General features: G+C 46.5%; 1 protein-coding gene across 13 annotated transcripts in view; it reads right to left on the bottom strand.

The window, feature by feature from the left end:
* The window catches only part of TRRAP (transformation/transcription domain associated protein), a 134880-nt gene that overhangs the window by 18472 nt on the left and 93688 nt on the right, over positions 1-22720 (bottom strand). For 8 of the 13 annotated variants that reach the window (XM_023192008.1, XM_023192014.1, XM_023192011.1 and 5 more), the window contains 14 exons: positions 18980-19099; positions 18472-18759; positions 18162-18299; positions 16913-17025; positions 16344-16479; positions 12985-13176; positions 11459-11687; positions 10588-10853; positions 9863-9963; positions 5970-6171; positions 4336-4500; positions 2730-2820; positions 1223-1422; positions 120-381 (listed from right to left, as the gene is read on the bottom strand). In XM_023192008.1, the coding sequence (XP_023047776.1) occupies positions 120-381; positions 1223-1422; positions 2730-2820; positions 4336-4500; positions 5970-6171; positions 9863-9963; positions 10588-10853; positions 11459-11687; positions 12985-13176; positions 16344-16479; positions 16913-17025; positions 18162-18299; positions 18472-18759; positions 18980-19099 (2503 nt within the window). The remainder of the gene's footprint in view (positions 1-119; positions 382-1222; positions 1423-2729; positions 2821-4335; positions 4501-5969; positions 6172-9862; positions 9964-10587; positions 10854-11458; positions 11688-12984; positions 13177-16343; positions 16480-16912; positions 17026-18161; positions 18300-18471; positions 18760-18979; positions 19100-22720) is intronic. The other 5 variants (XM_023192021.1, XM_023192020.1, XM_023192013.1 and 2 more) reach the window with 3 other exon arrangements.

Genomic DNA, 22720 nt, shown 5'->3' with positions numbered 1-22720 from the left:
ACCAGTGTGCCCCGTGCAGTGACCAGAAAACCAACAATCTAATCAGCTTCGACACCAAAGCCAGAGGAAATCAGCGTGCACAATTCTCCCTACGGAAGGGAAGGAAAATCGAGACTTACCCGTTGTGAACTGGCCTTTCAGCTTCTGAAAGACAGGGTCTTGTGCAGTGGCCTGCGCCCGCCTGGCCAGAGACTCGGAGGCTGCGCTGGAGAACATGGTCGAGACGTTGGACACATTCTCCAGGCCCACCCCAAACGTGCTCACCAACTTCTTGACAAAATTGAGAGTGTGGGGGGTGATTTTAGCATCGGACACCGCTCCGCTTTTCTCAAACGCCACGGAGTAACATTTCGCCAGGCCCTGTTGGAGCTGCCTGAGAACCTGGTAGAAAAGAGCCAGAGACAACTGACAAACACAGCCCTCCACTCCAGAACCAGCAGCCAGAAGCGCCTGTTGAGTGCAGCCCTCCCAGCCCAGGGTCATCTCTGCACCCCCCAGCAGGACCCACACACAGCAGGCATGAAATCGGCATGTGTGAAAAACGGGACGCCTGTGCGTGCCGCATGGGAGCAGGCGCTTTTCACCTTGGGGAGTAAGGGCCCTGAGCATTAAAAAAGCAAACACAGAAAAGCCCCACTTTTTCGGATCATACACCCGTCTGCAATTAGCCACAAAACCCCTGTATTTTCAGGCAGCTGTACTGTTCCCACTGTGTGTCTGTGTGCACGCACGAGACTTCACAGCAGTAAGGAGCTGGCCCCGGTGCTCAACCAGGTAAGCATCCGGGCAGTGAGGCGTCGACGATTTTGTCATCAGCGGAAGCCAGTGTTATTAAGGAAGTGGTCTGACTGCTGAAAAGACCCCACATACCTACAATTTTCCATCTCTGGAAATTATAACCCTGTTACTCACGCCACTACTTCTGCTCACAGCTGGTTAACAGTGGCACTCAGGTCAATGAGCTCAAGGAGTGAGCACAGCCAGCATTTTAACAGCAAGAAGCAGGTTCCTCAATTCCACCCTCTTTTATGTCTTCTGCTTCGAATCTTTAAGGCTGTATTAGTGTGCGGAGACAGCTATTTGCCTGGTCCATGGTTAAGTTCAAAAACAAATATATAAAAGGACCGGCAGCTACACCTCAAGGGAAGAGAACCACAGAAGCATACAGAATGCCACGCCCCCTCTACAATAAGCCACCATGTGCAAGATCAGAGCCAAATACCTCTTCATGCCAATTTTCTCTGAACCAGACCATCTGATCGACGATGCCTTCCAGGGAAGACAGAAGGGTGGGGTGGAGCTCTCGCTGCATGTGCATGATTCGGCTGCAGCGCCACATGGGTGCTGTTGCTCTTATGGGCCCTGGATCTGATGCAGAATGGGACTGGTTACCCACTGAACTTGGCTGCTGCTGTCCAGAATCTGAGAGCAACACACACAACGCCAGTGTCAGCGCAAAACCGACAGACGCCAGGGCTCGGAGCGCTGCAGGACCCATGGGCCAAAGGAGCGCTGGTTCCTGCCGGCGTGTGAATCCTCACATGACCGCTTCCCCAGGGACTGCGTGGGTGAAGGCCCTGGTTCTAGGCGCAGGTGCGCTGAGGGACACGGGGAGGGACAGCGCAGTTGTCTACAACGCGGCTTCAATCCGTTCCATTAAATAAACCCATGTATGTGTTTCAAAGGACGCAGCTGTGACAACACGCCACCTGGTGAGTCCAGGTGAGGGTGCACAAGGATTCCCTGAGCACTCCTTTTAACGTTTCTGTTAGGTCTGATCATCGTAAACGTACATGTTTAGAAAAATATCTCACAGTATGTTACATGTTCCTTGCTACTATGAACTCAGAAATCTAAAAGTAGTTAATAGGAAACTGGTTTGGAAAGCCAAGCTAATTGCAAAATACTGCTTTTGAAAAATATGTTCATTTTTCCCTGTGAGATACACTGCAGAGCCCTTAATGACAATATTTTTCTGAATTTACCTCTCTACACTTAGTCTTAAAAGTAAAAAACCTTAATTTTCAAATGACCAAGACATGAAGCCACCTAGGGAGACTGACACTCCAGAGGTTAGAGCTGAAAAGCGCCATGCAGCCCTCATCCACCGCCTCTCGCCAACCAAGCACGGTCCACGGCCCTTAGGAGATTCAGCATTGAAAACAAGGGGCAGTGAACGGTCCTCTTGTTAAAGTACCGTGGTTAGTGGGTACCTGAGGCCATCAAATCAGTTGTTGCTTTGCATACAAAGGCTATTCAATATAGATTAAAAGTCTTACACTGTGAGTGAGATTTCACCAACATCTGGTAAGATTGACTTCAACGCTGATTCTTCTCACAGCTGGAGATACTCCTCATAACTTCCACACACAAACACACACACACACACACACCCGCACCTGGCATCTGTGCTGTGTTATCGGGATGCACTTACTACTAAGGAGGAAGGTAAACTTTACAATTTTCTGAAGCTGAAAATTTCACACATTTTCTCTACCTATAGATGAAATCACTGGGATAAATGAACGCCTGTTACATCCTGGCAAAAGAGAGACTACTCAGATCAGGCTTTGCTTCCTGCCTTACAGTGCTGCCCACTGAGGAGAGACTGGCCATGGCTAGGAGTGAGCTGCAGGGCAGGGGGTGGCCGCGGTGGTCTGTCTGGATGTGGGGCACCCCCTGGAATAAGCCCTTCCTGGCCTGGCCTGCGGGCCCCACCCAAGACGTACCGCTCTTGTAGCGTTCCCGCTGTTCTATTTTCAGGGTCAGGTATAGGGTCCGGATGGGAAAGTAGACCGCTTGGGGATACACGCGTCCAACCTGCTCAGAGACAAGACATCATAAATAGTGCTGCTCTCCACTGAGCTCTGGATCATTTGTACTGAAAATAACCAATGTCAAGTCAGAAACAGGTGTCTGATCTGCCTTTGGAACAAGAAAGCAAATACTGCAGCACTGATCTGACGCACAAGGCCAGGTTCAACATCAGGCAAAATGTTTACTTCACTTTAAAAGAGCCAAGACACATCAACACATGCATTTCATCAACTCCACCCAGGAACTGTGAGTGACAGGGAAACCACGCTTTCCTTCCAGGCAGTAAATCTGAGGAAGGGAAAACGGCACGTGTCCCCAGATCTCACTGAAGCAAATAAAAAACCATACAAATACCAGCTAATCTTTCTGTCAGGCACAATTCACTGTGGCTTGTGAACTAATTCCATTATCAAATTAACTTTATTCTGCATAACTGCAGCTGGGAGGAGATGGAGGGATGTCCGTTTCAGTTAAGAAACTCCCGTTTTATAGAACTGGAGTTCTGTGGCTGACAGGATAGTACCATGTCACTTGGATCCTTCAGAATGTGCCCATGAACTGAAGGAAGGAATAACATCGAAGCTGTCACAGGCACAGGCAGCTGCTCTTGAACCTGAGATGTTCCACAAGTTATGAGACCAAGTAGGTGGGATCTGCACCCTGAGGGTAAGCACTACACAGAATGCCAGGACTCAAACACACAGCTGCCTTCTCAACGAAAATCAGGGCATTGTTCAGGTCCCACACAGCACAGGTGGTGCTTGCAGGAAGGAGCCAGAAGAATGGGTGGGCAGAGCGCGGGCCCAGCTCCTTCTTAAAGACCTTCGCGGACTCCTGTGGCGCTTCACGATTTTACAAAAGCAAGCACGAAGGCGCTGTGTCCCAAACCTCACTGCAGCCACGCTTATGCCGTTTCTGGTCCTCCTTCTATGCCTGGATCGTTTCACGGGAGAGGGACATCCTGGAACCGTTCTCGAGAGACGGTTACGAGAGCCCTTCCAGAGGGCCCTGGCCTGTCCGCTTCCCCAGCCCCGCCCCACCGCCCTCGAGAACCGTGGGTTCCTTATGACGCAGTTCAACTGTCAAAAGGACGACGGCCACAATCACGGGAATGTTTTAGTTTAAGGGCAGCTCTGAAGCGCTCCCAGCACGTGACAAAAAATCACAGGAAAACTACCCATCAGATTCAGGGCTCGCTGTCATTCTCAGGGTACCCACTGGCAATTCTACATTTTAGTACAAGTTTATTTTACTTGCATTATATATGAGAAAATATTTAAGAAATTACAATTTGAACGCTGAACTGCTTTATCAGCTATTTCATTTCAACTGACACATTCTTTAATAACTTTTAATTATGCTTTATATTAAGTAATATCTAGATGATTACGTCTTTCCAGCTCTTTAACTTATTTTTAATACTTTGAGCACTCAAATTTACTTTCTGGGAAAAAACCAAACGCAAAATGAAGACACAACGTTTTGTGCACGTGAACAAGGCCACCCTGCTCTTCCCACCTGGCTAATGAGATTCAAGAGCAGCTTTCCCTCCGAGCCCACCAGGCAGGTGAGCAGCTGTGGGATCCAGGCCAGCCACTGGATGGGTGGCACACCAATGCAGTACTTATCGACGGCATCTGCCAAAGTGTTTTTGTCATCATCAAAACTCAAAAGCCACAGCACCTGAGAAGGAAGGAGAAATTCTAGAGTTGAATGACAATTCTGAAGCCCTCAAGCAAGAGACTTTTTCCCCAACATTACAACACTGTAAAGAACGGTTTTACTGGCCATGTAAAAAAAGTATCTGTAAGAGGGCCAACATTATTGCTAAACTTAACATAAATCTTACAGTATATATAACCTAAAATTTAAATACAGATTTTCTCTTTAGTTTGTTTTGTTATTGAGACAGTCTTGCTTTGTCACCCAGGCTGGAGTGCCGTGGTGCAATTTTGGCTCACTGCAACCTCCACTTCCCGGGTTCAAGCGATTCTCCTGCCTCAGCCTCCCCAGTAGCTGGGACTACAGGTGCACACCCACGACGCCTGGCTAATTTTTGTATTTTTAGTAGAGATGGGGTTTTGTCATGTTGGCCAGGCTGATCTTGAACTCCTGACATCAAGTGATCCACCCACCTCGGCCTCCCAAAGTGCTGGGATTACAGGTGTGAGCCACCGCGCCCACCCTTTTAATGACAATTACTCACTGATCTAATCCACTGGCTAGCAGTGAACAGTGACTAACTGTACGACAGCAATAGGCAGATGCCTGGGGCCTGCCCACCCGTTAACTCACACTCATGATCTTATCCAAACACAATGAACTTTTGCTAAAACTCTCAGATGCTCATCGCCCTGGCATCAGGGAGGCCACAGGCTGGCAGCCAGGTGTCCATGGACGACTGAAACAATTACATCTGGGTGTAAGCAACCGGGAGTCAGGCACTGAGGCAGCACGTGTAGCTGTCTCTGTAGTCGGCTTTAACCGCCATGTGCTGGTGCACATTCCAAATTTTTATGTTAAATCAAGGAATTCTAAAAAATCCAAACCTTTAATGAACAAAATAGGAACGGGAACAATTTATTCTTGGGTTTCCTGCTGGAATTAATTCTGGGTTTTATCTGTCTGCTTCTTGGGGGAAGACAGGAAGCCACATGAAGGAGGAACCTGAATGTCAAGTGCAGTGAGCACGTGGGCGACACCCACCCTGAGCTCAGGGCTGCCGGCGGGGCGGGGGGGAACCACGCAGAGAGAAACCCACAACCACCCCAGCATGCCGGCTCTGTGGCTGTGCTGACAGCGGCCCTGCAGGGGAGGGATGACAACCTAATGGGCATCCAGGAGGGAAGTTCCAGCTCCACATCCCCTCCTCAGCCCTCTGTTCCGTGTGAGCTCCCACAGGCAGTGCTAGACTCGGGCTCTAGGTGAGGCTTTGCCACTTGGAAGTTCTGGGGCCCTAAGAGTGTCCAGGCTTCAGTTTTCTCAGCTTTAAACAGAACTGTGAAAGATGTTCGAAGAGTAATGAGGATTAAGAGTTAAGGCATGAAATCATGCCTCACACCCAGCATGGATGAGTGAATTGTAGCTAAATTTCGGTCCATATCTGAAGGCGACCGATGACCTCTGGTCAAAGCTCATTTTTTCGGTCTCACCTTGGCTAAGTATTTCCTCGATTTGCTCTCGTTTTGATGCCGGCAGGCGTGCAGGTAGCAGGTGATGGCAGACACGCCCAGGTGCAGCTGCCGCTCCTTCACGAAGATGTTCTCCAGGTAGTCGCCCCACATGGCCCAGGCTTTCACCAGCACATCGTGCATCTGCACGGCTGCAGAGAAGGCTTTGTTTGCCTCCTCGGACCTGTCAGGAGACAGAAAACCGAAATGCGTATGGTTTTCAATTGAAGCGAGCTTCACGTAACCTGAAATTGACCAGTATAAAATGAACACTGCAGGGCACTTGGTCCATACGAAATGTTGTGCAACCGCCCCATAAACGGTCACTCTGAGCCCCTCCCACTCCAGCCCCTGGGAACCTGCAGTCTGCCTCCTGTCTCTGTGGATTGACCGGTTCTGCACATTTCATATAAACTGAATCACACATCATGTGATCTTTTGAATCTGGCATAGTGTTTTCGAGGTTTATCCATGTTGAAGCCTGTGTTGGTACTTCATTCTCTTTAACAAGTGAATGACATTCCACTGCACATACACACCATAAACATTTTGTTTATCTGTTCATTCGTGTTGTTTCCACATCTTGGTTACTGCAAACAGTCCTGCTACAAACATTCCCAAACAGGTATCTGTTTGTTTCAACACTTCTGGGTGTACACCAGGGAGTAGAAATGCTGGTCACGTGGGAATTCTATGCTTACTTTTTGTGGAACCATCAAACTTTTTCCACAGCAGTTACACCGCTTCACTATGACACCAGCAATGTACCAGACATAGCAAGGGAACTTCAGACCCATGTGCTTTATAATACAGATGCAAACATTCTCAACAAAAATGAGCAACCCAACTCCGGCAGTGGATTAAAAGGATTATCCGTCATGACCAAGTGGGACTTATCCTAGTGATAAGGGTGGTTCAACATGGGAAACAGAAAAGTCAATATAAATAAAACCAATCAATGTGATATATGACATTAAAAGAATGAAGGAAAAAAAAAACCACAATCATCTCAGAGGACATAGAAAAAACCATTTGAAAAAAATCCAACATCCTCTCATGATAAAAATACCCAGCAAACTTAGAACAGAAGGGAAATTCCTCAAGCTTATAAAAGACATCCACAAAACACCCACAGCTAACATCATACTCAAGGCTGAAAGACTGAATGGCTTTCCCCAAGAGCAAGAAAAAGACAAGGATCTTGTCTTTTTAATTCAGCACTGTACTTAAGGTTCTAGTCAGGGCAATTGGGAAGAAAAAGAAATAAAATGCATCCTTACTGGAACGGAAGATGTAAGTCCATCTCTACCTGCAGTTGACAGGATCTTATATGCAGAAAAGAAGAATCCCCAAAAAGTAATTAGAGAAATAAACTCAGCAAGGTTGAGAAATCTAAGATCAATATACAAAACCCCGGCATTTCCAAATGTTAGCAATGAGCAATGTGACAATGAAGCAAACGGCTCCATTCACGTGACAATATTGAGGGATAAATTTAACATAAGTGCAAAACTTGTACACTAAAATCTATAAAACATTGTTGAATTAAACTAAAGAAGACCTAAACTAGTGGAAAGACATCTTGTGTTTACACACTGGAAAACTTGCTTAAGATGGCAAAATACTCACAAACTGATCTCCAGATTCAATGCAATCTCTATCGTAATTCCAACTGTTTTGGCAGAAATACATAAAAATAACCTAAAATTCATATGGAAATATAAGAGACTCTATATAGATCCATGGAATAGAAGTGAGAGTCCAGAAATAAGCCCACAAAAAATGGTCAACTGTTTTTTGTTTTTCGGGTTTTGGAAATGGGGGTCTCCACTACATTGTCCAGGCTGGTCTCCAACTCCTGGGCTCAAATGATCCTCCCACCGCAGCTCCCCAAAGTGCTAGGATTACAGGTGCGAGCCACTGGGCCTGGCCTCAACTGATTTTTGACAAGGGTGTCAAGACCATTCAATAGAGAAAGACTAGCCTTTTCAGCAAATGGTGCTGGGACAACAGTATGTCCACGTGCAGCATAATAAATATGGACCCCTAACTCACACCACATAAAAAAATTATTCAAAATGGATCAGAGACCCAAATGTAAAAGCTAAATCTACAAAACGCTTAGAAGAAAACATAAGAATAAATGCTTCTGATCCTGGATTACGGTATCGTTTCTTAGAAGATATGAAAAGTATGAGCAACAAAAGAAAAAAACATATAAATTGGACTTCATCAAAATTAAAAACTTGCACATTAAAGGACACTATCAAAAAAGTGAAAAGACAGCCCACAGAATGTGACAAAATACTTGGAAATCATATATCTGAAAGAGACTTTTATCCAGACATATGAAGAATTACAAACCAACAATAAAAACCAAGAAAAGAAGCTCACTGTCATCAGTCATTAGGAAAATGTAATTCAACACCACAATGAAATATATTTTATACTCATTAGGATGGCTATAATCAGATACATAATAAGCAAATAACAAGTGCTGGTGAGGATGTGAAGAAATTAGAAACCTTAAACACTGCTGGTGGGAATGCAAAATGGTACAGCCAACTGTGGAAGATTGACAATATCTCAAAAAGATCAACAGAGAAGTACAATATGACCCAGATATTCTGCCCCCAGGTATATACCCAAGAGAACTCAAACATGCTCACACAAAGACACGTATTCAGTGTTTACACCAGCATCACTCATGTAGCTAAAAAGTAGAAACAACCGACATGTCCATCAACTGCTGACTGGACAAACAAAATGTATGGATATCCAATGGAATATTACTCAGCGATGAAAAGGAACGGGTTACTGATACATGACAGCACATGGATGAACTTTGAAATCATCCTGCTAAGTGAAAGAAAACAGTCACAGAAGGCCACATAGTGTAGGCTTCTATTTATATTAATGTTCAGAATAAGCAAATCCAAAGAGGCAGAAATAGATTAGTAGTTGTCAAGAGAAAGGGGGAGGGGAGAAAGGAGAGTGATGGCAAACAGATTCAGGGTTTACTTTGAGGATGATGGAAATATTCTAGAATTAGCTAGTGGTGATGGTTGTGCAACACTGTAAATATACTAAAACCCACTAAATTGTACACTTTCGAATGGTTGTGTCTGTCATATGAATTTAAAACATTACACAAAAAGATAAAACCTTTCCATGTTGACAAAACTGCTTCCTAATTTAAAAATAAGCTAAACATGCAAGCCCCGTAGATTGAAGATGTGAAAAGCAGGCACTGGAACCTACACAAGGCAACAAGCAGCATCTTGTGAGTCTACCTCATTTGCAGGCTATTTACAAAATCTCCTCTGACATTTACTTCTCTAAACCAGGGTTTGGCAATCTTTTCTGTGATGGGCCAGACAGCGAATGGTTTAGGCTCTGCAGACCATACAATTCCTATCACAACTCCTCAACTCTGCAGTAGGGCGAAAGCAGTCACAGGCAACATCGGTGGGGAGGGATGTATTCCAACAACACTTCATCGACAAAAACAGGGCAGTGGCTGGATGTTGCCCCCAGGCCATCCTTTACTGACCCCTGGTCTAAGGCAAGAATCATCTCCACAAAAGGAACCAGCTCTGCAAATGGCGGGCTGAGGAAATGGGGAAATGAATCCATTTTATCAGTTCTGTGATCCAGCAGCTCATTTGAGAAATGCTTTTAAATAGGCTTATTATTGATTTGTTGCAAGTTACTCTCTTTGCAGAGGTACAATACCTAAAAAATCCTATCTAATGACTGTCACCAAATCATACCCATTTCTAGCTTGAGCTTCACATTGGCTTCAGGTTATAAATAACTATTTAAATAATCTGATGCATTTTCTCTATTATCCTCTTTCAATATAACATACATACTTGTTGATCTGAGCCAAGAACATTCCCTTCAGTGCATAAAATTCGGCTGTCATCTCTTTTGTGAAGTATTTTAAATTTGTAGATTCAATAACTTCAAGGCCCTGTGAAAAAAAAATGAGTAGAAAAAAAAGTTCCTGAAATTTCCAAACAATGTGAAAACTTCATAAAGTACTAATCTAGGCAGTAAGTCCTATGAGTCATTGACCAATGTACTTTAAATTGACAACAGATTTGCCTACCATGAATACTGATTGACGTTCAGAATTTAAACTGAATCACTAATGCTAAACTTTAAGTATTTGATCCTAAATACTTTGGGGCCTTATTTTCTCCAAAGCTTTATAGTTCTAGTTGGTTTCATTGTTCTTATTAAGATTCCTCTGAACATAGTCAAAATCTATCTTAGATCCTCATAATTCTGTAGCGTGTAATTTTTTTCTTTCCTTAAACACATTAACTAAGTATATGGTAGGACAGAGACCACAAGAGACTGTAATTCTTATAAGACTGTAATTCTTACAAGACTGTAAGTCTTGTAATTCAGTCAAGTAGCTTCCTTTCCCTTTTGTGTTTTGGAAGGACTGTTTTCCCCTTACTGAGGCTGTATTTATAGAGAGTTCAAATCCGCCTTCCTTATATTCTGAACCAGGAGTCCCCACCCGGCCTCATTCCCCACCCGGACTCATTCTCCACCCAGCCTCATTCTTCAAGCATCCTGTCCGCACCTGCATGCACTCGTTTTTGCCCATGACGCCTGCCAGCTGGAGGTAGCATTTAACTTGCTGTCTAATTTTCTGGAAGCAATCCACGATAGGAACAGTTGGAATAGTATGAATCCGACTTAATATATCCAGAGCTACATTGACCAGTCCTTGTTTCCGGGCAATTTTTCCATACTGGATGATCGCTGAAGCTGATGCATGAACCCCAAGCATGGCGTTATTTGAACTGGGATCATGCTGAGAGCTATTCTCATAGGCAGTTACAATCGCTAGAGGGCAAAGAAAAGAATCATCAGACCACACAGATCCTCTTTCAAAGCACTTCACAACAAGGCTTAAATAAAAAATGAAACACACACACACACACACACACGGCTTATGAAAATGGGGAGCTGTGTGACAAACCCTCGTTACTTTGTATTTTATGCCATATACAACTTCTAAAAGGTGCTAATTCTTGAGTGGAGTGTTACCATCTTGGCGAACCAAATCATAAAATGACAAAGGCTGCTCTAAACACGTGGACGCTTGACAGGTTTAGGGGATAAGAGGGGGACCAGGAAAACCAGCAAAGGCCACACAGAGCCACCTGAGCACAGCTTGTCCTGGGACGGGAGCTTCAACGCAGAGTGCCTTGGCTCAGAGCATTGATCCCCCCCCGGCCTGCACCATTCTGCCCCAACTAGAAAAATGTAACAGGTACAGAAACAAAAAACAAAACTTTACTTCTTCTACCACCTTCATCTTTCCCTGCACCATTACCACCCCGACCACCCCGACCTGCCATCCCTACCCAAAAATAGAAAACCTGAGGAAAAAAAACAAGCCAAAACACAGAGACGAAACCAGAACCGTGGGGCGTCTGGAAAATTACATGATGAATGCATGCCGGACCAGGTCGGTTTACCCTGGTAATGATGCTGCCTCCACATGAAGATGCTGCTCCAGTGGGACAAGTCGTCAGACACGATGGGCAGCCGGTTCCTCCAGGTCTTCACCACTGTCTTCATGTCGTGCAGGCTGTTGTTCCTCCCCAGGTTGGTCGGCTGTAAGCCTGCGTTGATCTGTGCAGCTTCCTGGAGTTCGATGATTTGCTGGGCTGCCTGATGGGACCAGCATAAGAGATTCCGTGGTAAACGTCAGCAAAGATCAATCGGGAAAAACACACCAGAGTCCATCGGCGGCCTGATTATTGCAAAGATCTTATGGTGCGATTACCAAAGGAAGCACTCTCGTTTACACACAGACACCTGAGATCCACATTTCATTTCCTGTTTAACCCAAACGCTACTTTCCTTATGGCGTCTCCAATTTTAAAACCTCAGCCTGCGGCTCCTGAGAGACAGGATACTGGGAGAACGATGGTACAGACACCAAACCTCGCCAATGGGCAGTCCTCAAAACTCCTCTTCCTGCTATCCATGCCCTTTGCCACCCTCCCTGCCCAGCTCTTTGTCCAGCAACGCCTGAGGTCGGGACAGCCTGGTATCCCTGCTGCAGACATGCCTTTTCTCAACATGCCTGCTAAACCCCACAGCCACACTAAGCACCTGCAAACGTGGTTCTCCTGACCTCTTTGGACCCATGAAATGTAAACACGTTTTGAGTCACCGCCCTACGAGACAGGGAGGTTGACTACCCTTAAATTCCAGATGCACGGTTGGCACCAAACTTCTGATGCCACCTTCTCACCTGGAAGGCCCCGGCCACAATCCTCAGCCTATCCAAATTCTGTCCCTGGTTTCTATGGCGCACACGATATCTCCCTTCTCTCGATCTTTGTTATCCTGATTTTCCGTCTGATCGGCATGGCTCTGAATCAGTCTCCCTCCAACTGTAAATTTGCTTCTACAGCTATGCCTGCTGTCTCCGGTTCAATGCATCTTTGAGGCAGAATCTATTGTTTTAAAATGATTTTTAAGCTCCTAAACATAGCACCTAGTTCAGTACTCTGTATCTTGGTTGATAGTAATTTTTTAAGTTGCCTAGAAGAATCTGTGCTTTCTGTTTATATTTCAAGTTTAACTCATTACATTCAGATTTCGGAAAGCATTTCCTAATCCTGCCCCTGTAGCTCCCACCAAAAGCTTGCTGAAAACAGAGCAACAGGGTCTGTAACTGAGGGTGGCAGAGTGGGTACTGAAAACAGTCCCTCAGGCAAAATTTGAAACCAGAATCACTGGTGAGGATGTCTTCAATCCCACAGAAGCTCTAACATTTTTCCTCAACGTTTTAACTGTGGCCTTCCTTTCCTGAGGACGAGTGTAAGTGGGAGAGGACAAGACAAGGGGAAGGAGTTTCATCCTTGCTGTCCAGCGCAGTCTGCAGACTAAGCCTGGACACCGGTGTGTGGCTGCACCTGGCCACAGGCCCGTGCTCGTGTTGGGGTGCCGCACGCACCTGTAGGAGAGGCGTGTGCACGTGGGACACCACATGGGGCAGCCGCCGCCACTCACGGATGGCCAGGCTGCTGGCCATCTCCACCAGGCGCTCGATGAAGCTGAGCTGCTGTTCCTCGGGGTGGCAGATGGCCAGGTATCCGCGGTACATGTTCACCTTCCAGGCCATCTCCTTCGGACAGCTCACTTCCACCTGACAGTGAAAGAACGTGACAGAAGAAGTGAGGGGCCTTCTTTCCCTCGGTGTAAAGGGTCAAACAGGAAAAAAATCACTTTTTTTTTGTCACTAGTTATGCAAGGCAATAAACAGAAATTAGGCTATAAATAGAGAAGTCATGCATTTACAGTCTTTCCTGGATACTCTCCCTTTCTAAATTCTGTGAGCGGCCAATCTCTCTAGCTATGAAAGCACACCACAGGCTCCTGGCTTTAAGGTCATTAGTTGTTCCAAAGAAGAGAGACTGATCAATGCTGTTATGACAGATCAGATGAAAAATCACACACTCTGCGTAGCCAGCATTTTTTTTTTTTGAGACAGAATCTTGCTCTGTTGCCCAGGCTGGAGTGCAATGGTGCAACCTTGGCTCACTGAAACCTCCGCATCCCAGGTTCAAGCTATTCTGCTGCCTCAGCCTCCCGAGCAGCTGGGATTACAGGCGTGTGCCACCATGCCCCGCTAATTTTTTGTGCTTTTAGTAGAGATGGGTTTCACCATGTTGGTCAGGCTGGTCTCAAACTCCTGACCTCAGGTGATCCGCCTGCCGTGGCCTCCCAAAGTGCTGGGATTATAGGCATGAGCCACCGAGCCTGGCCAGTCACCACATTTTAAACTGTTAAATATATATTAATCTCCAGTATGGTAAATATCAGTGTAATTTTAATTTTTTTTGAGATAGGGTCCCACTCTGTCATCCAGGCTAGAGTGCAATGTCATGCTCATAGCTCACTACAGCCGCTCCAGGGCTCAAGTGATTCTCCTGCCTCAGTCTCCCAAGCAGCTGGAACTACAGGCATGTACCATCACACCAGGCTAATTTTTGTTTATTCTTTGTAGAGACAGGGGTCTTCCTATGTTACCCAGGCTGGTCTCAAACTCCTGGGCTCAAGTGATCTGCCTGCCTCGGCCTCCCAAAGTGTTGGGATCACAGGCGTGAGCCACCACGCCTGGCCACATGAGTGTTCATTTTGAATTGCTTCCAATTCATAAGGTTATCCTGGGAAATTAAACAGTACAGGTATTAATTCAGGTTTACATGAACATGAGGGAATATGTGCAAATTTTACTGTCGTTTTAAAGCCACAGTTTTTTGTCTACTATAAAATGTCCCCCAGATTTCCCGCACTCCAGCGTCAGTTCAATGGAGCAGTGGATGAGCCTGGGCCAACCGCTCCGCAGCCCAGGTGGAGACCACATGTTCCTTTCTGCCCTGAAGGCCCTTTTTTTTTTGCCCACTACCTTCTGAAGAGAGCACTGGAACGCCTCACGTTTTGTTAATCTCTTACCAAGCATTTAAAAATATTAAAAAATTTTTTTTCATGAAAGTTTCCAAACATAATCTCTTTGTGATTAGAAAGATGGAAGGACGTCTCTGTGATGGATGTTTACAGGAATCGCTGTAGCAAGATGAATAAACATTCCTCTTTGGAAAGTAACAATAAAAGCGACACACGTTGGCCAGGCGCGATGGCTCACACCTGTAATCCCAGCACTTTGGGAGGCCGAGGCGGGTGGATCACAAGGTCCGGAGATCGAGACCATCCTGGCGAACACGGTGAAACCCCGTCTCTACTAAAAAAATACAAAAAACTTGCCGGGCATGGTGGCGGGCGCCTGTAGTCCTAGCTACTTGGGAGGCTGCGGCCGGAGAATGGCGTGAACCCAGGAGGCGGAGCTTGTAGTGAGCCGAGATCGCACCACTGTACTCCAGCCTGGGCGACAGAGCAAGACTCTGTCTCAAAAAAATAAATAAATAAAAATAAAAAAAGCAACAAAAGTTAGCGCCATGATGGTATCTGTCCCAAGGACTACATGCAATAATGGTAATACTGACACCACCCTGCAATTATATGACACTGCAGCTTGTTTTTGACATCTTACTCTTCCATACACCTTTCACATTCATGATGCCTCTTAGTTCTCAATAACCCACTGATGAAATTCAGGAAGGCAAAGAAGACTACTTCCAACATTACCCCCCACGCTGGCACCAACATCACAGGGGCTGGACTTCAACACCAGGTGAGACAGATTTTTGCCAATTACAACACCTACCCTCAGTTACACTAAGAACAACGGTGTCTCTTCTATTTTCCCCACTGGAAAAAAGCTAAACCCCTTACTAAATCAAACCAAGCAACTACCCTAGGAAGCACAGAAACAAAGACAAAAGTAATTTGCTGAATCCTTTTCAAGACTACTTGAATTTAGTGCAGATCACCCTGGATGTTTACTCACATATTTGAGTTTTTTTCTAAGCAGTGAGTAACTTACAATTTTTATAAAATGACAAGAATCTATGAAAGAAGAAACGCATCTGTGAGACCTCAGGATGGTGTGACGCTGCATATATCCAGATAAGGGAAACTTTGGGAAGGAGAAAGAAGGGAACATTAAGGTGAGCTACAAATACTTATTCAGTTTTATGTTTTGTCATAATAAAGAATAAGCAATCGTAAATGCTTTCTGACAGCAAAATATATACAACGGGTCCTCCATATGTGTGGATTCGACCAACTGTGGATAGAAAATATTCTGGGAAAAAAAACTGCATCTGTATTAAGCATGTACAGAGCTTTTTCTTGTCATTCCCTAAAAACTACAGTGTAACAAAACAACTGTGAATGTAGCAATTACATCGTATTAGGTACTGTAAATAACCTAGACAGGTTTTAAGGAACTCAGGCAGCTGTGCAGAGACTACATGCAAATACTACACCATTTTATATCAGGGACTTGAGTGTCCATGGATTTTGGTGTCTGCGGGGGGGTCCTGGATACTGAGGGAAGAATGTATTTTTACTGACATAAATGACTGGTTATTTCTCAAAGGAACACAAACTCCCTGCATCCAACGAGTCATTTCCCAGGTCCCAAACCAGAAGTCAACACCTGGGCTCGATTCCATCCTCTAGTTAATAGTTTGTAACTACTTCTAATCTTCAATTTCTCATTTTGTAAAAAAGTGACATTACTCAAATTCAGGAAAGGTGTTAGATTGAGGCAAAAAAGGAACCTTTCTTTCCCAAAAGCTATCTTTTCACTGCCAAAATGCTTGTTCTACAGGAAATCTCCCAAGAGACCCCTGCAGTTGCAGGAAAAGGGACCCAGGCAGCTGCGGGGATGCCCCTGGGGCGTCTCACCTGCACCAGCGCCTCCTTCATGGCAGTCCAGTTGGACACCCGCCAGGCGCACTCCAGGACGAGGTAGGGGTTGATGTGGCCTTTGGACTGGCCATACTCCGTCAGGGCTTCCCACTGGTTCAACTCCTTGGAGCATCTGCGAGACCACAGGTCCAAGAGCAGAAGCTCAGTCATCAGCACACTCAGGCATTCACAGAGGCAGGGATAGGGTTTTAAGGGGCAAATTTCCATTCTACAGAAGAACAGCACAGCAAGAGTGGACTTCTGCGGGACACGGAGGTGTGCTCCATTGCGGGGTGAGCCCATGCCCACCTTGGATGCCATAAATCACCTGCTATTCAGCAGATGGCCCAGAGCACTGGAGCCGGGGACAGTTTACTGCTTCTCCAGTCGACCTGTTTAATTACTCAAGGCTTTAAATGCTGGTCTTGGGTTTCTGTTTGTTCTTTACGTGGCCATAAAGTAGCAAAGCTCTCTTTAAAAAACACTCATTACAAGAAAAAGTCAGATATTTTTCCCCGGTTCCCTCAACTGATTCATGCACACGTCAGGCACTGTGTTCGGCTTACCGAATCCAGTGGTCTTCCCAGAGCTGGTATTCGGGGAAAATAGCAGGGGAGGCATTACTCCTCTCATGTTCTTTTTTGGCTTTATCCATTGCCTTTTCATAGGATTCTTGTGCCTAAAAAAAAAGTTAATGCTTTTAAACCACTGTTTAACTAGAAACACACCTTTGCTTTCTTTTTAAATTTAAAACTTAGAGAAGTTTTTTGAGATGAGGTTTCGCTATGTTGCCAAAGCTGGACTCAAGCTCCTAATTCCTGGGCTCAAGGGACCCTCCTGCCTCAGCCTCCCTGAGTAGCTGGGCTACAGGTACATGCCTGCACCTGGCTAAGAACACAACCTTTTCACCGCCAGGGCCCAGCTGTTGACAGCAGGCTGAATCACACACCTGGGAGCACGTGGAGCTCTTCTCCAGGAGCACTGAACACCCAGAGCTCTCTGTTCAGAGACAGAAGAGGGTGGGATTCCCTGAACAGAATGGAAGAAGGGGAGGCTGTCCAGACGTGGGATTAATTTCTCCATCCTTTAGTGATCGGAGCAGGAGCCACAAGGCCACATCTGCTTCTGAAGCTTCCATGGCAAGGCACCGTACACGGTGCTAGGAATCGCACCCTGAAACAGTGGCCCGCGCCACACTGAAGGGCAGACACGGGGAGTAAAACATAAGCAAAAACAAAACCTATCGCTTCCAACAGGACCAACAACGGGAGGGAAAAAGCATCCACGTTGGCATCTAATGCAAAGGACTTCTTAGGACTGTGCTTTAGCTCGTGTCATATACGTAGGTGTCTCTTAAATGCAGACTTCAGTCACAGGGCCTTTACGTGCAGGACTGAAATGCTTTAAAACGTATTTAAATGTGAACTCTGGGCCAGGCGTGGTGGCTCATACCTGTAATCCTAGCACTTTGGGAGGCTGAGGTGGGCGGATTGCCTGAGGTCAGGAGTTCGAGACCAGCATGGCCAATACGGCGAAACCCCGTCTCTACTAAAAATACAAAAATTAGCCGGGCATGGTGGTGGGCGCCTGTAATCCCAGCTACTTGGGAGGCTGAGGCAGGAGAATCGCTTGAACCTGTGAGGTGGAGTTTGCAGTGAGCTGAGATTGTACCACTGAACTCCAGCCTGGGCGACAGAGCAAGACTCCGTCTCAAAAAAAGAGAACATGAACTCCGACTTGAGGCCATTTTATTAAAGAACCATTATAAATGACCTCTCATTAGGCACCCAAGCCCGTCAGTGGTCTGAGGTTTACCTGCTCAAAGAACCCATGCTGCTCGTAAGCAATTGCGGTCGCTGTCTCCGAGTACTTGCACCGCTTCTGCCACAGACCAGCCCACATATCTTCCTCTTGTAACAGGGAGTAAAGCTCTGCAAGGGAATCCAGTATCTCCTGAAAACACAAAGCAAGGGTCCTGAGTGCTCAGGACAGGGTCGTTTCTCCCCCCCCTTAAAAATGCAGTTTCACTGTGTTGTCATCTGAAATCATCTGGAAGCAGTATTTATTTAAAGTGTGGAGTCACTAGCAGGGAAGAGGTAATGAACAGACTGAGGCGCACCCTCACCTGCTGCGGCGGGGTGATGCTCTCCTGCTCATAAAACTCCGTTGTTTGCTTTGGCTTAATCTGAAGACTCAGACCCTTCTCAAAAGCCTGGTGCTCCAGCATCAGCGTGGACCGGAACCACAGGTTGTGTGTTTTCCCCAGGTACTTCAGGACGCAGGGTCGGATGGGGATTGGCGGCACGCACTGGGACATGGCTTCCACAAAGCAGTTCAGCGCGCTGGGCTGGCAGTCACGCTGCACCTGGTGACTGCCGCTGCACAGGAACGGACTTATCTCGCCCGCGAGTGCCTGAAACCAAAGCGCATGTCATTTAGGCCTTCATTCAAAAACTGGCAAGTCTTGCTGTCTCTCTCGATGCATCTAAGAATACCTTTCCTAATTCGCTCTTGAGTGACAGCCAGCGGTTTCCGTGTTCTCTGAAACTTGTTCAAGACTGTGTTTTTTTATGAATACTTATCAAGAGCTAAAACTACAATTTTCCAAAACAGGATTTTAAAGATATACTCACATGCTGCTGTCTGTCAGAGAGGATCTTCCACAATCTGGGGAAAAGCTGGACCCACGTCTTCTCTGCCAGCGTCGTGGAAATGTGGCACAGCTGAACGAAAGCGCTGAGCAGCGCTCCAGTCTATGAACAGAAAGACAAGAACAGGCTGAGATGGCCACGGGCTGCGGGTGTCTCGCACACCCACGCTCAGAAGACACCCATGATCCGTCTCATACATTATTAGACGCTCCTCCACTTTCAAAGTTTCAGAGATCTAAGAAAATGCCATGTTGGAGTAAAGCCCACGGATCCCGAGTGGCAGAAAGCCACATGCACTTAGCAGCCACGCCCAGGCATCGCAAGGGACTCAGCAATGGCGCCTGCATTTGTCCTTTGTTTTTAAGGTGGTTTCCTAACACTACTGATCCCATCATATTCAAGCAGGACAAAAACACTGACAAGACTGAAGGAGTAACTCAGAGGGACACAGATGTCACCAAGGCCCAGGCCACTGAAAACAGGAAAGTGAAAACACACGTATATGACATAAACTATTTGCCAACAGGTATTATTCTGAAAAACAAATCAAGAACTCAAAGTTCAGTCTCTGCAATTTGCAGCAGACAAGAGGCAGGAGAAAATGACTGAGAGGGACTGAAACAGAACAGAAGAGAACAGAATGGACAGCAAATCCACAGATGTGTTTATCTTGTCCCAGGCCTGTTGTTTTTGAAGATCTGATCTGAATTAGCTGCCAACATTCCTTATTAACAGCAAGGTTTCTAGTCTGCCTGAGGCTGCTCTAGCCCACAGGAGACACCCTACATGGCATCAGGCAGTAGCGCCAGGGGCTGGGGCACTTGCTGACAGCCACACAGTCCCTGCTGCCCCAGCACGGAGGCACAGTGCCAGGGACGTGATTAGGCTTTCATCTCTCCTACAGCAAACCCAAAAGGGGAAACCACAGGCACATTCATGTTTCTACTAAAAAAAGACAGCAAGGATACAAATCGTTCAAGGAAAATGGGTGAACACATCTAGATAAAGAACGCTCCTAAGCATCTGACATCAGGTTGCCCTGTGAGGAAGGCTGTGATGAAGTGAGTACAGGTCCCCTCACATGGTCACACACTTCACCCTGACCAGCCTGCCGGGGGCTCTCAGCGCCACGTCAATTTAGCGGAGGCCAAGAGCTGGGGAGAACCGAAGGGCCCAGCGAGGTCACTGACCTGCTGATAAAGCTGCTCAACTCCAACTGTGGGGGTTTGGATCAGAATCCCAAAACACAATCCTAAATGCCCTAACCCCGAGTGTTGAAATCCTCAAAGGTCAAAATCCCTGAAAAGCATCATCACAGGACAGCTGCATCAGGTCAGAAACTATGACCTGTTACTGTCTGCATGGTTTAAGGAGATGCCTATGGGTGCCATGTTTATGGAGTCAACTTGACTAAGGAATGCCTGGAAACCTACCTAGTAAAGTATTATTTCCGGTGTGTCTGTGTACATTTTAAAGCATTTTTAAATTATTTTTTCTAGCATTATGTTTTCGGGATTTCAGAGGTTAGAAATTTTGATCTTTAGGGATTTCAACATTCGGGATTACAGCGTTCAGGATTGTGTCTCAGGATTACAATCTGCTCCTGCTCCCCAAGTCCACAGCTTGTTCTGATGTACACACTGTCCCAAAGAGGTGCAGGGGTGAGGACCCCGTGGTGGCCCTCTTTTTTTTGACAGCGTCAAAAGAGCCCAGCGAGGGGTTGCTGCCTCCACAGGCTTCTCACAGGGAACAATGGCCAGACCGGGAAATGAGGTGGAGAACGAGCCTGTGGGCCTGGGGTGAGGACCGCCCTCTCTAGATTTAGAATCCAAGAGTCTAAGAAGAGCCGGTGAATCCAAGAGTCTAAGAAGAGCCGGCGGCACCTGACCACTTCACAAAGTAGAGCAGCTCCAGGAAGGAAAATGTCAGGGCAGAAACAACAAACACAATGATTTCTAATCCCATCTTACTCGATGAAAAATCTCAACTCCCATAAACACACAGAAGATGAAATAACACAACACCACTCTCTCCAATCCCCGCCAGCCCTGGCTGCTTTACCCCAGCACCCATCTCGCCTCCTGAGGGATTAGCACTTCTTTCTGTTCATTATTTCCCCTCACTAGAACGTACAACCTGCTGAGGAACAGCTACCCCTGTGTTTCCAGCGTCCAGAACATCACCTGACACAGAGCAGGCTCTCAGTAAAGATGCTGAAACGACGAAATGAGATCAGATGTAAAAGGTGAAAGAGGAAAATGGGACACAAAAGAACCCGAGGAGAAGGGAAGAATTAAGTCACACCCAAGTACCCTGAGAGCCACACCCTGCTAAGAGGCGGGCACACCCTGTCAGAGCGGCCCAAGGACATGCAGCAAGCGGGTGGCACACGGGGCTCAGGGGCAATGGTGTCCCCACCTGTGCTGGGCACTGAGTTCAAGGGTCTCCTCTGTGACACACACTTAGGCACAGTATGGCTGACGACATCTGCAGCTCTGGCCTGAGCAATCCTCTTACAAAGAGTGACACAGATGGGCCCTGAGACTCAGGCTATGAAGCCTCAGATTAAGAGAAGACCATGGGGACAACTGCGGGCAAGTTTCTCTGTGAGATTTGCCAAGATTCTCAGCCACGTCTGGTCTAACCCAGCCACCATCCAGAGAGCAGCCACAGCCCTACAGAGGACGTGGAGGTGTACAGCGGTGACCAATTCAGCCAAGACAAAAATCTTAATGAGTAAAACCAAATATCCCAACCCCTCACATGATGTACTGCTGGCACCTCCTCTCCTGATGGCACTCCCACCAGGCGCTGGGGATAAAACTGAGGCGCAGGCACCTGAAGACGAGGTGATGTGTCATGGTGACCATCAGCCAAAGGCAGCCTTTGGGCTTCAGGACATGTACTTACAGCCCTTTTTTCTGGTGGTGGCAGCAGTAGGGACAGGGGTCTATTAAGGTGCCTGTAATCCCAGCACTTTGGGAGGCTGAGGCAGGCAGATCACCTGAGGTCAGGAGTTCAAGATCAGCCTGGCCAACATGGTGAAACCCCGTCTCTACTAAAAATATAAAAATTGGCCAGGTGGCAGGCACCTGCAATCCCAGCTACTCGGGAGGCTAAGGCAGGAGAACTGCTAGAACCTGGGAGACGAAGGTTGCTGTGAGCGGAGATCGTGCCACTGCACTCCAGCCTGAGCAACAGAGTGAGACCCTGTCTGAAACAAACAAACAAAAGAAGTGCCTGGCCCATGACATGAGAGCTATCACTCACATCTATCAGGCTGCTCTGCTTCCCGCTCCATCCCACAGAAAAGCAAGATGGGTGCTTATCCAAGATGACAGTGGTGTCACTTAGGTACAAGTTCAAAGACTGATCCCACGCACAAGTTCAGCACAGGTCACCAAAAGATTTTAATGTAAAAATCACTTGTGAGAAGTAGTTCATGCTTTTTTCCCACCTAGCTCCTGATATGAACAGAATAATTAGAATAACCACCCAGCTCTTGAAAGAACAGAAAAATACCTCCTTATCAAAAGTAACCTGGTACGTGGCACTTCAACCAGTCTTTCACAGTCATGACGTAAAACCAGTCAGACCCATAATTTGCCTGCGAGTTTGCAGAAGCCAGAGAGTCTCTACCTGGCTAGATTTCAAACACAAACGCACCTGGAGGCCCCCACTCCACAAAGTGGGCTTGATTTAGCAAATTAACTCATTTCTCAT

Source organism: Piliocolobus tephrosceles, chromosome 8, assembly GCF_002776525.5.
Source record: "Piliocolobus tephrosceles isolate RC106 chromosome 8, ASM277652v3, whole genome shotgun sequence".
Lineage (NCBI taxonomy): Eukaryota > Metazoa > Chordata > Mammalia > Primates > Cercopithecidae > Piliocolobus > Piliocolobus tephrosceles.
Note: the sequence above shows the minus strand (reverse complement) of the source record. Positions and strands in the feature narration are given on the sequence as shown.